Genomic DNA, 14,512 nt, shown 5'->3' with positions numbered 1-14,512 from the left:
TTTTCTTATGGAGAAAGTCTTATAAGTTAAGACTGTTTACTTATAAGTAACAGAATGTTTTTGCATTATCTTACATCATTTCCACCTAACAATTTACAAAAGAAAGGGGATGTGGAAGCCATATTAACAGTAAAAATAAATTCTATAGCAAAAGACATTAGGTTGAATGGGGAGTAGGAGCGGCACGGTGGCTCACAGCAAGAAGGTTGCTGGTTCGAGTCCCGGCTGGGTCAATTGGCATTTCTGTGTGGAGTTTGCATGTTCTCTCCGAGTTTCAGTGGGTTTCCTCCGTGTGCTTCGGTTTCCCCCACAGTCTAATAAAAAACATGTGCTATAGAGGTATATGTAGGTAAATTAGGAAAATGAGAGAGTGTATGGGTGTTTTACAGTATTGGGTGAGGCTGGAATGGTATTCGCTGTGCAAACAAATATGCCGAAATAACTGACAGTTCATTCCACTGTGGCGACCTCCTGATAACTAAAGCTGGAGCTGAATGAATGAATGAATGGGAGTAATGTACTCAATCCATTTGGATCAAAAGTCAACAAATGTATCTTTTTAGGTTGAGGCACACAGTATGTAATTTTTCTCCAAAATGAATACATTTTACAAAATAGTAATACAGTTTTGCATTTGTGGTGGATTAGGTTTTATACCAGCATCTAGCTTTTTTAATCTGCAGCAAGGATGACTCTATACTTACAGTTGAAATCAGAATTATTAGCCCTGCTTTGATTTTTTTTTTTTTAAATATTCCCAAATGATGTTTGACAGAGCAAGGAAATTTTCACAGAATGTCTGATATATTTTTTCTTCTGGAGAAAGTCTTATTTGTTTTATTTCCGCTAGGATTATAAAAGCAGTTTTACATTTTGAAAAACCAATTTAAGGTCAATTTTAGCCCCTTTAGGCTATATTTGTTTTCATAGTGTACAGAACAAACCATCGTTTATACAATAACTTGCCTTATTACCCTAACCTGCCTATTTAACCTAATTAACCTAGTTAAGCCTTAAAATGTCACTTTAAGCTGTATAGAAGTGTCTTGAAAAATATCTAGTCAAATATTATTTCGGTCATCATGGCAAAGATAAAGAAATCAGTTATTAGAGAGAGGTATTTAAAACTATTATGTTTTAGAAATGTGTTGAAAAAAATCTTCTCTGTTAAACAGAAATTGGGGGAAAAAACAGGAGGCTAATAATTCTGACTTCAACTGTATATTGTTTTTCCTTTCCAAGAAATCCATTGACAGCTATCCTAATAAAATACCTCAAAGCTGAAATCAACTGAAGTATTTAAGATCTTTCTAAAATGTTATGTATACCTTCCAAAAATGTCCAATATTAGGACATCACCCTAATATGTGAAATTGACTAGCATCCTATGTCTCCAACAATTTGAGTTTCAATGACATGACGTTTTCTGTTTTGGAGTAAGGAAAAAAACCGAATAACATATCTCTAGCAAATTCTCTCCAATAAAAAGAATGTGAAGTTAAACGTTCTAATTTACACCTCACCAGCCACTTTATTAGGTACACTATATTAGTACCGGGTTGGACCCCCTTTTGACTTCAGAACTGCCTTATCCTTCGTGGCATAGATTCAAACAAATATTGCTCTGAGATTTTAGTCCTTATTGGATGATAGCATCACGCAGTTTCCTGCAGATTTTCGGCCTGCACATCCATGATGTGAACTCCTGATCCACCTCATCCCAAGAGTGCTCTGTTGGGTTGAGATCCGGTACATTCTGGAGGCCATTTGAGTACAGTGAATTCATTGTCATGTTCAAGACACCATTCTCAGGTGATTCACACTTTATTATCCTGCTGGAAGTAGCCATCAGAAGATGGGTACGCTGTGCTCATAACGGGATGGACATGGTCCGCAGCATACTTAGGTAGGGCTGTGGCATTGACACGATGCTCAATTTAAAACTAATGGGCCCAAAGATAATATCCCCCAAACATTTATCAGGCTCACCAGTTCCACTCATATGGTCTCCATGACCTATGACCTGGTTTTGTGGCTCCTAAAAAATAAAGTTAAAATAGACAGACAAAAAGAGGAGCAAGGACACTGCACATTCTTATATTAAGCAATGTGTTAACTTATTCATCATTCAATAATCATATTAATAAAGTCATGAGAAAAAGGATAAATGTTGATCCATGCTGGGGTGGATATGGAAGGCAAGAAATCCGAATCCATCAAAAACTATTAAAAATTGAATAAAAGTCCCTTTCTTAACTTTTTAATGCTAAAAGTTGCTGGAAGAAAAATCAAGATCCCATAATGCATTCAAAACCATAAATAAATGTGAAAAAATAAAAACATAAATCACAAAATACAAAAAACGGCTCATATTTACGGATATTTTTGTGGAAATAAGTGATATACAGTAAGTGTAGAAATCAAAAGGTCCTAAAATGATTTTGCATTGAGTCACAGACCAATAGGATGCATGTATTAAACCGAAGTTTATTTATGAACTAATTTCGAGAGGATCATGTGCTTATTATTGTTTGTGGCTGGTCCCGGATTATTCAATTTATTATTCACCAATCAGACGATTCCTGAGCCACTATAAATACCCTAATTTCTATATTACAGCCATCTTCATTTTGAAGAATCCCCCCTTCCACCCCCTACTCCTCCTCCTTTCCTAGATGGGTGACACGGTGGCCCAGTGGTTAGCACTCACAGCAAGAACGTCACTGGTTCTAGTCCTTACCAAGCCAGCCAGCACGTTTCCGTGCAGAGTTTACATGTTGCTCACGTGGGTTTCCCTCGGGTTCCCCGGTTTCCTCCTGTAACGGAGGCCAGCTAGTAAGTGCTGTGCAGGTAAACCTCACTCCTCTGACCTCTAAAGGTGCTCTAGCGACAGATGCACTCCCACCATCCAAAAACATGCAACTTAAGTCAATTGACTAATCCAAATCGGCACCATAGACATGCTCCACTACGTAGTTATCTACTAAGAGCAATCACTATCTGTTCATAAGCTACCTACAGCAGGGGAGTTCTCGAGATCTACCTGAACTCAAACTCCCCTCTCGCCTTGCGAACTGGAGGGAGGCCCGGGCTTGAGGATCTTATGAGCTCAGGGCTCTCTCCCGGGACAGCATGCCCAAACAAACTTTATAATCAATCATCAGCAAAGTGTGAACTCTTGAAACCATTTTGTGTTTAAACCTTATTGTGTAGAATTGCATTTTTAAAGCATCTGGTGTGATTCAAGGTGGACTCATATGATGTCAGCGTAGGAGAGGATCTTGGTGAAATTCAGCTGGTTAAATTGAAAAGAAGAAATACTGGATGCACGATGACTGGTACTGCAAATACATTACGGTGAAGACACCCTATGGAGATTATGTGGAGTTCCCTTGCTTCCGCTGGCTGGTTGATGACAAGAGGTGATCCTCAGAGATGGCAGGGGTACGTTCCCATTGTGCATATCTCTTCCTGTAATACAGCATTCAATTTTAGTATAACATTTGGATGCTTGCTGTGTTTCAGCTCGATTGCCACAGCACGACAAGACCGGAGTGGCGAAACAGCACAGGCGCAAAGAACTGGAACAGAGACAGAAGACATACAGGTTTGATGCAACTGTTAGAAAGAGGTCAACCAGCAGTTGCGGACTGCAGGAAAAGGGATTTTCCTCATACGTGCATTTGTGGTCTTCAATTATTTCATCATATAAAACATTAATTTCCCTTTTCTTTTAGACACTCTTATAAACATTACTGCTGAAGAAAGATGCAAAAACTTCCACATTTTCTTTTATCATGCTCAGATTTAACAATTTCACATTCACATGCAGTGCCGTCTGAAATTGTCTCCTAAAATATGCATTTTCGTAGCATCCTATGTTAATTTTCAAATCTGAAGAATCTGATGAAAATTTGCATCTGAACTTCATATATACAGTCAAGCCTATATATATACTGTTTACATGGTAACAAGATACAACTCGAGCTGATCACAGGTAAACAAGACCGCGTAAAAAATTGCTTTTTGTAACAATTTGTACATTTTAGTACTAAAAACTTTATTCATTGAGGTTTATTTCCGATGAGTTCATAATTTCTAATACAGAATTCATGCTGTTTTTTTTTAATTTATTATTGTACATTAAAAAGGGTCATATTTTGGTTTTAAGGGTCTCCAACAACAGGCAGATATGCATGCAAGTTCAAAAAAAACACTTTCATTGTCTTATAATATGCATTTATTTTTACCTATTATCCCAGCAACTCCCATATGATTCTTTCAACAATTGATTGTTCCAAACCCGTCATTAGTGCAAATCTAATCTGCGCCGATTGGACCAATGACAGCCTGTTGCGATTGATTGACAGTGTTCAGCGCGAGACAGAGTGAAATGCCCAGCATGGCTTATCAACAATATTGAAGTAGTCAAAGTGCAGAGGCGTATGTGTGAGCAGACCTGCCAACACTTCTGTTTGTCCTGGGAGTCTCCTATATATCAGACCCTTCTCCAGCCACCCACCTGTTTTTATTTATCCTGGAAAACTCCCATAATTTCAACCCCCCCCCCAGTCCTCAGCATTTTGTTACGGTTTGTGAAACCTCCTGGTCGCCAACATTGGTATAGGAATCCGATCCGATCCGAACACGATTCATATTAGTTAACTTACTAACACCACAGTACACAGTACCCAGTTCTCAACAGTGTTATTCAGGACACCTCACCCTCGAACCTAACCACCCGGTCTCCCGGATTTTCAGGGACTCTTGTTGGCAGGTATGTGTGTTAGACCAATGCAGGAGTGCATTAAAGCAATGCAGTTAAACACCAGCATATTGCCTCTATTCTTAACCATAAGTAAAAACAGCGACACACATTCAGTATTAATCCACACAGTGGCAAAAGCTGAACTATTTTGAACCTTGACTGCTGCACAAGTGTAGAAAACAGTTGACGGTGGCCATAGCACAACAAACGGCAGAGGAACACCAGCTCACAAACGCATTTAAATCCGTAAACAATGCGGCACGTGTCACGTTTTCAACATGGCATTAGACATGATATGAGAATATAAAGAGTTAACCAGAGGCACTACAAGCAGTACAAGTAACAAAACAAAATTAAATACATAATTTGCAAGCTAGAGAAAACAAGGAGGCAACCATTTTAATCGCACTTACACTTGGAGGAAGAAACTGGTCTATGAACTGTGTACCGATAAAGTTTCTGTCGAGCTCTGACAAAGTCCCACAAATCAATAGGCTTTTGTAATCCTTCCTTAACAAACAGCTGACGAATCCCCTGTTGTAAAGCGTGTACATTCCAGAAGCACTCGTCAGAAAAATGACGGGAGCAGCACAGGCTGAGGCTATAATGCTGAGATATTTTGCAAAAATAAACTCATCCACTGACTCTTCACAGTTTCATCTTGGGTAGGGAAAATAACACAAACTTTTCCTCAAACTTCCAATAATATCAAGCTGAGCACAGCGTCTACACGACTTGATTCAACTAAGATCTGCTACCGTGTTTGTCTTCCTCCTTTTCTTTGCCACTGGGTTTGTGGCTGGGGCCGCAGGGTTTCAATTTTCCCAGGTTTGCGCGCACAACGATTGGGCAGGGCTTAAGTTTTGTATCGACGTCACGCCAAAAACGGCTAAAGACTCGTTATCAAGACGATTCATTTGAACCACTCTGAGTCGACTCTTGTATAGATGAATCAATCGTTTTAAACACTGCACTTTCAAATTTAAGCCTTAGCTGGACATTTCACTTCACTTAGAGCTGTATTATAGGGGCTCTTTAATTGATTTTTTCATATAGACCTATATTGTTGTCTTCAATTATTTTTTTAACAAATATTTTACAACAACAAAAGTAACTATACTGGGAATTTATGAATAAAATAGAATGCAAAAGATCCTGAATTTATCATGCAAAAAATCATGCACATGCACATGTCACGCCTGTGTATGTTGTTTTTAGGGTAACCGGAAATTTAGTGAAACTAATATACTTTTTACTTAAGTACATATTTCAGGCCGTACTTCTTTACTTTTACTTGAGTACAAAAGTGTAATCAGTACTTTTACCAGAGTCGTTTAAAACATGACTATCTGTACTTCTACTTGAGTAAGGGATGTGTGTACTTTCGCCATCTCTGGTGTCTGTTATGATATCAGGCACTTTAATAAACAGTTAAATACCAAATTATTAACCCTACTATGAAACTACTTAAACTACTATTAACACAGAGAACTTTTGAAACACATTTCAAACAGTTTTAATAACCAGTTTCTAATAACTAAACTCTTCTGTCTATACCATGATAACAGTAATACTTTCCTAGTTTTAAAAAAATTGCAATATACTAGTATTCAATTTAAAGGCTTAACTTTGCAGCCTACTTGAATGTTATCACTCAATTGAATGGGTGTATCAGTGGTTATCAGCTGATAGATATGGGCCAGTAGGGGGCCTTCTGTGTCTACTGGTAGGCTCAGAAGGCTGTGATCATCCATCCACATGATTAATCAGCTATAGATCACATACGGCTGCAGCCGGAGATTACCAATAATTATTTATATTATTTATATTAAATGTCCCATTAATTTTATTTACAGGATCTGGAATCTTCTTTATTAGTATAACTATTACACCATGTGGATGGATGATGACAGCCGGATAACATTTTTAACCTGGTATTAATCTCTGTGTTCTAGTTTCAGCTTTTCATACTGAATACCGTAATTCCCTGGTTAATGTTTTTACTTGCAAATCAGCTTTCAGTCTTAGTGATTATTAATAGCTGCAGCATACAAACTATAAATAACTCTCTTCGACTCCCTTTTTTTGTACCATCCTGAACATTGTTGGAAGAGTAAAATGCTCTCATTATGTATGTTTGGCATTTTAATTTCTCTCAAGCTCTGAAACAAAATACAGTTTGTATGAAAAAGTTCCAATGACTGTGCAAAGCATATTAATATTTATTCAATATTAATTTATTCAATAACTGTTGTTTTCTGTTGGTGGCATGTTAAAACCAGTCCTGTAATATGTTTGAAAGCACAAAGTTTTAATGGTTAATTATGTCAATATATATACATACAGTTGAACTCAGAATTATTGGCCCCCTATAAAGTGAATGGAAAAATATTTAATCTAAAATCTAAAAATATTTTTTCCTCTGGAGAAAGTCTTATTTGTTTCATTTTGGCTAGAATAGAAGCTAAAAATTTTTTTCGATAGTCTACAGAACAAAACCATCGTTATACTATAAATTGCCTAATTACCCTAACCTGCCTATTTAACCTAATTAACCTAGTTAAGCCTTTTAATGTCACTTTAGCCGTATAGAAGTGTCTTGAAAAATATCTAGTCAAATATTATTTACTGTCATCATGGCAAAGATAAAAGAAATCAGTTATTAGAAATGAGTTATTAAAACTATTATGTTTAGAAATGTGTTGAAAAATATCTCTCCGTTAAACAGAAATAGAAAAAATAAACAGGTGGGCTAATAATTCTGACTTCAACTGTATATATATATATATATATATATAATATATATATATATATATATAATATATATATATATATATATATATATATATATATATATATATATATTATAGGTTAGGTTTAACAATAATTTTCGGAGTAAAAAAAACCCTAATAGGAATACCTTTGTTTCCTGATGATACACTAAAATCCTTCTGTTACGTCTGACAAGGCAAGTCAAATGTGAAAGGATCCAGATGTGGTTAGAAATATTTATTAACGGTGCAATAGGAGATCCCTTCGCTAAGCCCCACCCTCATTAGTTACTGTTGCTATGCCTGTCAAGCTTTCGTTGCCTGGCACATCTATTAAAATGTGTTTGCGCTGGTGTCAGACATTCCCAGGGATATAATTAGTCAGTTTTGGCGAACAGGTGAGATATCTGAGAAAGCCAGACAAAAAGGACTGCAGTATGCATTACAGGGGTATATTCACGACATAATAGGCCAACGATTAGAAAATATTTTAATCAAAATTAAAGCTAAAGCCTAGCCGCCTCATATGCTGACCATTCAACAGCTTTAGTTCATGAACACCGAGAAGTGACATTTTAAAATAATATAATAATAACAAATTAAACCGTGATTTTCCTTTTTTTAGCCAAAAAAAAGCCTGATAGACTAATTGTTGTGCAATGAAATATAACATTACTAACCGACGAGGAAACACGCATGGACAGTGCTTCATTCATAATTCATTCATAGAGAGAACAGCCAGAAAGGGAAAGTTGATGCATTCATGCCAATTATTAGCATCATGACCCATAAAAATGTACAGCATCTATAACTGTCAGTATGTTTTGTGTGTTTTTTATACCGTTTCTATTATAATCTGCAGTTAAGTGGAAAAATAAATAAATTGAAATGCAAATCAAAGTATAAATAGCAGAAATGAACAAATAGATTTTTCCTACCAGCAAATATTAATTTGACACGAAATATAAAAGCAGACACTAACCCGCTATAACATCGTCGCCATCACCAATGACTAAATCACTAAAAGACAGACGAAACATTGGTGAATTGTAGCTTTGACATGGGCATGAGGGTTATAAATGACTGAAAAACAGCTGCGGGTGAAGTATATTGATCGCAAGTGCTCAGATTGTGATCACATCTCAGTTTTGTTCTGTTGATATGTCATTTCAAATATTCGTAGCTTGAAGCAGATAGAAATATGACTGGATTGTGCTGTTTTTACAGCTGGTTTTACAGCGTCTCACACAGCTTGATCCACGCTGGCATTTCTTCCCTTGGGTTTTTAGGTTTTGGAAAGGGAAAAAAACCACCACCCCGTCCCAAACTTTAGGATACCAGGTATCAGATTTGCCCATTCCATATGCACAACACTTTAGCTTGTTTCCCTGCTTGAAAGCTTGACAGACTGCCTGCGCAAAGCTACAGTACGGTTGCTAAGCCACGATTGGTGTGTGGGGGTTTTCAGGTGTGGCTTAGCAAAGGATCAATTGCCTGATAGAACTGAAAGCCTATGTCTCTCCCAGAAAATCCCTATCCATAGCCAGGCCTCCTGAACATATGAATGCACATTAGACACCATCATTACAATACAGCACATAACATTCACTTCATAAAACATTTCAATTACAATAACTAACCAAAGAAGATAGTTGCTATTTTTTACCTGCCATTCTCTGTCTGAACCGCATCCTTGAACCACGCCGATGACTTAATTCTTTCTGCAAAATAGTACAATAATATGCGCAGAGGTATGCAAAAAAAATACTGACATAGGCAGGGACAGCCTATTGTAATGTTCGGGACGACCGAATGTTTTGATTGGACAAGCTTTTCTTGGTCGATTTCATTTAATGATTGCTATCAGGATGTGCAGAAACTTACGACACGCATAACATAATTTAATTCTGAAGACAATCACTCATTCCACCTTGAACAAAAGCACAAGCACCACAGGTGAGGCATTGAAACAAAGAACAAGGAAACCTAGACATGAGAAAACTTCACAGACAGACCAACAAGAATGGAGACAGCAGGGCTTAAATATAAAGAGCAGACAAAAGGCTGAAAGGTGGGGGAGACAAAGAGTGTCCAAGGTCACTAACTGGGGTGAGTGAGAGTGAAACGCAGTGAAACACAGAGAGAACTGAGAACAAAGCAAAACATAGAACATGGGCAACACCTATAACACCTGTGCTAGAAACTGAACATGATAACCTTTAATGCCTCTGCAAGGTCTTCTTGTTACTTCTTGTCAACGTGAGCTGACATTTTTTGTTTAAAATGAAAATGGAGGACCCATATGGTTGTGCTGACAATCCAAATGGCGGTCACTTGTGGTTTCCATTTCGATTCTGCAAAAAGTTGTAAACAAATAGAATTAGTTCAACATTACAAAGCATTACAAGCATTACTAAATAAAATGCAGATTTCTGCCATTAGGTCTGTGTTTAAGGGTGGCCACACTGCTGTAACAAACCTTAAAGAGATAGTTCACACCAGAATGAATATTCTGTTGAAATTTCTTACACATCCTCTTCTTGTTTCTTTCCTCTGTTATTCACAAAGATATACTGAACGATGTTGGAGAAAAAAGCAGCTTTGACTTGACTTGTCTTTTTTTGTTTGATTGTTTCAACTATAGATTTTGATGGCTGCAATGCTTTTAAACATTCTTCAGAATATTTTGTGTTCAATGCAAGAAAAAAATGGGGAAAGAAATTCTAATTTTTAGGATGAACTTTCACGTTACACGCAAAACTAATTATACAGCGGTTGCATGATACCATTGCTTCCGCAAGTCTGACCACACTAGGACATCCTGTTTTTGAAAGTGTAAACTTTTATTTATGTTTTAAATCATGATATTAATGATAACAAATGTTCCCATGAAAATCGGATACAATGCACATAGGAAACATTCATTCATTTTCTTATTGCTTTAGTCCCCTTTATTTAATAAATATTAAATATTTAACATTTTTCTCAGCCTCCTTTGTTATGTTGAGTATTTTTACTTTAAAGACCAGGAAAGGACTTATTCTTTGCCATAAAGGGATATTATCGAACATACACACAGGAACCTTAAAAAAATACTTATTTTAGTGAACATTTTCAGACGACATTTAGAGGTTTTGACCCGGCTGGGTCAGTTGACATTCTGTGTGGAGGTTGCATGTTCTCCCTGTGTTCGTGTGGTTCGTGTGTGAATTGAATAAGAAAAAATATTTGAAAAAATCTTAATTAAAATAAAATGGTGTGTGTGTGTGTATATATATATATTATATATATATATATATATATATATATATATATATATATATATATATTATATATAGATATATATAAAATAAAATTATTATATAATATATAAGGTTTTAGGTAATATGTTTGATCATATATTTGCTATTAAAATGATATTAATGCTATTAAATTAATTATTAATGCTATTAAAATGTCATATGATATATTTTATATATGTGAAATTCAAAGATGATCCTTCGCTCTGTAAAAAATATTTGTTTACTCTACTTAAAATAAGTTAGTAAACCTGTTGCTTTTAAAACGATTAGTTGACATTACTTAAAAAAAGGTGAGTAAACGCATTGCATAATTTTTAAGTAAATGAACTATGCACAATTATAAAAGTTAAGTTAAATCAGTTTAACAGTTCCAAGTTACAAAATGTTAGTAAAACCACTGTCTTACAATTTTTTATGTAAATTAACTCATTCATTAATTCATTTTCTTTTCGGCTTAGTCCCTTTATTAATCTGGGGTCACCACAGCGGAATGAACTGCCAACTTATCCAGCATATGTTTTACGCAGTGGATGCCCTTCCAGCTGCAACCTATCTCTGGGGAACATCCATACACACTCATTTACACACAAACACTACGGACAATTATATCTTACCCAATTCACCAGTACCACATGTCTATGGACTGTGGGGGAAATCAGAGCACCTGGAGGAAACCCACGCGAACACTGGGAGAACATGCAAACTCCACACAGAAATGCCAACTGACCCAGCCAAGGCTCGAACTAGCAACCTTCTTGCTGTGAAGCGACAGCACTACCCACTGCACCACCGCGTTACCCCTTGTAAATGAACTATATGCAGAATTTATATTTCAGAAAAGTTAAATTAAATCAACGTAATAGTTTCAAGTTACAATGGGTTTACTTCAATTTGCCGCTTTTAAGGCAACAGGTTTACTCTTGCCTTATACTGTAAATAATCACTTTTTTACAGAGTGTCATATATGTAAATTGCATGTTGCCATTTATCAGAGGAGTGACATGGTGGCTCATGGTTAGCACTGTCGCCTCACAGCAAGAAGGTAGCTGGTTCGAGCACTGGCTGGGTCAGTGGGCATTTCTGTGTGGAGTTTGCATGTTCTCCCCATGTTTGTGTGGGTTTCCTCAGAGAGCTCGGGTTTTCCCCACAAGTCCAAAGACATGCACTTTAGGTGAATTGAATAAGCTAAATTGTCTGTAGTGTTTGTGTGTGAAAGAGTGTGTTTGTGTGTTTCTAAGTACTGGGTTGCAGCTGAAAGGGCATCCGCTATGTAAAACATATGCTGGATAAGTTGGCGGTTCATTCCGCTGTGGTGACCCCTGATGAATAAGAGGACTGAGCCCAAGGAAAATGACTGAATGAATGCCATAGATTAGATTTCTAAATGTTTGGTGCTGTTGTAAGAGAAATTTTGTAAATATTTTGTAACGTGATGTTGTGCTTCATGTTAAAGATGGAAAGAATGGCATCCTGGCTTCCCGATGAGTATCGACTGCAAAGCCCATAAAGAGCTTCCACGGGACATTCAGTTTGACAGCGAGAAAGGAGTGGACTTTGTGCTCAACTACAGCAAAGCGTAAGATCCTCTCTGTCTGACGATTCTGCACGTATCTCATTACTCTGCGTTATTTCCATAAAGAGCTCATCTGTTTGTATTTATGCACATTTGCATGCTTCTCTCAGACCTCTGTTTGCATGCATCTCTATGAACAAGCTCCAAACACAAGCATGCATTGTTTTTGTGGTATTATTGATTTGCAAGGGCTTGATGAACATTGTTGGTGTGGACTAAAGTAAGAGCGTGACTGTTAAAAGGGGGAAATTCAGTAGATTGTGTCGTTGATATAAATAGTTTTGAGAAGTGTTTTTCTCAGTCATGTACGTGTTGACCACTTAGATCTGCAAGCACTTCAGTATAAAACATTACTATAGAAGTTTATTAATGAACATTTACTAGTTGTGTACAGTAAATATACAGTAAATAGTATATTTATAAAACATAGAATCCCAAGTTATATAATTTTAAAGAATTTAAAGAGTACACTTTCATGACAGTGTTTCTTAATTCACTCAAGTACACTGTTAAATGTGCAGTTTGTTGAGTGCAATTAAAAGTGTTACTTAAAAGTAAAATAAGAATGATTTCCCCCAGTTTCACAGGCAAGACTTAAACTTAGTCTCAAACTAAATATAAGTCTGAGCTGTTTTAACTGAAAGAAACGTGCACTGATTGATCCTAAAAAGCTTTAGTCTGTTTGTTTTATCTCCAGATGGACATCAGTAATGTATTTTTCTAAGGGCAAATATATAAATACAGTGCATCCGGAAAGTATCATAGCGCTTCACTTTTTGCACATGTTGTTATGTTACAGCCTTATTCCAAAATGGATTAAATTAATTTATTTCCTCAATATTCTACACCACAATACCCCATAATGACAATGTGAAAAAAGATTTTTTGAAATTGTTGCAAATTTATTAAAAATAAAAAACTTGAAAAACATGTACATGAGTATTCACAGCCTTTCCTCAATACTTTGTTGATGCACCTTTGGCAGCAGTTACAACCTCAAGCCTTTTTGAATATGATGCCACAAGCTTGGCACACCTGTCTTTGGGAATTTTTGCCCATTCCTCTTTGCAGTACCTCTCAAGCTCTATCAGGTTAGATGGGAAGCGACTGTGCACAGCCATTTTCAGATCTCTCCAGAGATGTTCAATAGGATTAGGTCTGGGCTCTGGCTGGGTGTTTTATTGTACGTGTCCTTGAGTTGCCAGAAAGGCCCTTAAATAAAATGTATTGTTATTATTATTTTTATACTATATTATTACTCCCTCATTTGCAATGTTTCCAAATTGCATTATTAGTCATTTGTCTTACAAAGTTTTTAATGTTATCTATTATTTCTGTAAAGCTGCTTCTGACTATGACGTGTCCACACTAAATGGTTATAAGAGTTATAAGAATGTGTTTGAGGTATTATATGAAACATCCTTCATTTATACTCTTAGGAAAGAAGAGATCTCCACTTAACTATCACACTTAGAGACAAAAGGTGTTTTAGGTAATGTTAAAGTTACTGTATAAACCTTGAAGCATCAAAATCCCTACTCGGTATCGGCCGATCACCATAAAGAGGAATCGGTATTCAGTATCGGCTCCAAAAATCCTGATCGGAGCATCCGTAGTCTGTACATTAAATATGAAAGTTTATGAATAGAATAATTAAGTACCATGGTACTTTTAGTAAGACACTCTAACTGCCTGTAGTTACAAGTTCATTGGTTTCGATTACATGTCAACCAGACTCTCCTCGAGTGTTTTGACACCTGCCATGTGTAAAATGTAAACAGAAATTAGGGAATTGTGCGGTGTGTTTGTTGTGACAAGTAGATCTAAACACACTCACACAAGTTTACACACTAGTTCCGTCTTAGGTCCAATAAATTTCTACTTAAATATCATTTTCGTGTGCGTGATAGGCTTGTGCAAAAGTTCTAGTCACGCGCCTACTATGCAAAAAAATGCTGGTAAAGTAATTTAGGGAACTAACTAGGTTTGCGTCAGCCGTCGTGGCTGACTAATCGCTTAACGTCCACACACATTTCTCTCTAACGTTACCAACAGTTTGTTTCAGTTTCAGTTTGTTTTTTGCTCTACAAACTTTTAA

General features: G+C 36.5%; 1 protein-coding gene across 1 annotated transcript; it reads left to right on the top strand.

Annotated features, from left to right (window-relative positions):
* Window positions 1-3,331: 3,331 nt before the first annotated feature.
* On the top strand, window positions 3,332-12,497 carry LOC130240082 (polyunsaturated fatty acid 5-lipoxygenase-like). Its single transcript, XM_056471497.1, has 4 exons — window positions 3,332-3,338; window positions 3,421-3,444; window positions 3,526-3,607; window positions 12,295-12,497. The coding sequence occupies exons 1-4, from the start codon at window positions 3,332-3,334 to the stop codon at window positions 12,419-12,421; spliced, it is 240 nt and encodes a 79-aa protein (XP_056327472.1). The 3' UTR covers window positions 12,422-12,497.
* Window positions 12,498-14,512: the final 2,015 nt, after the last annotated feature.

Source organism: Danio aesculapii, chromosome 13, assembly GCF_903798145.1.
Source record: "Danio aesculapii chromosome 13, fDanAes4.1, whole genome shotgun sequence".
Classification (NCBI taxonomy): domain Eukaryota; kingdom Metazoa; phylum Chordata; class Actinopteri; order Cypriniformes; family Danionidae; genus Danio; species Danio aesculapii.
Note: the sequence above shows the minus strand (reverse complement) of the source record. Positions and strands in the feature narration are given on the sequence as shown.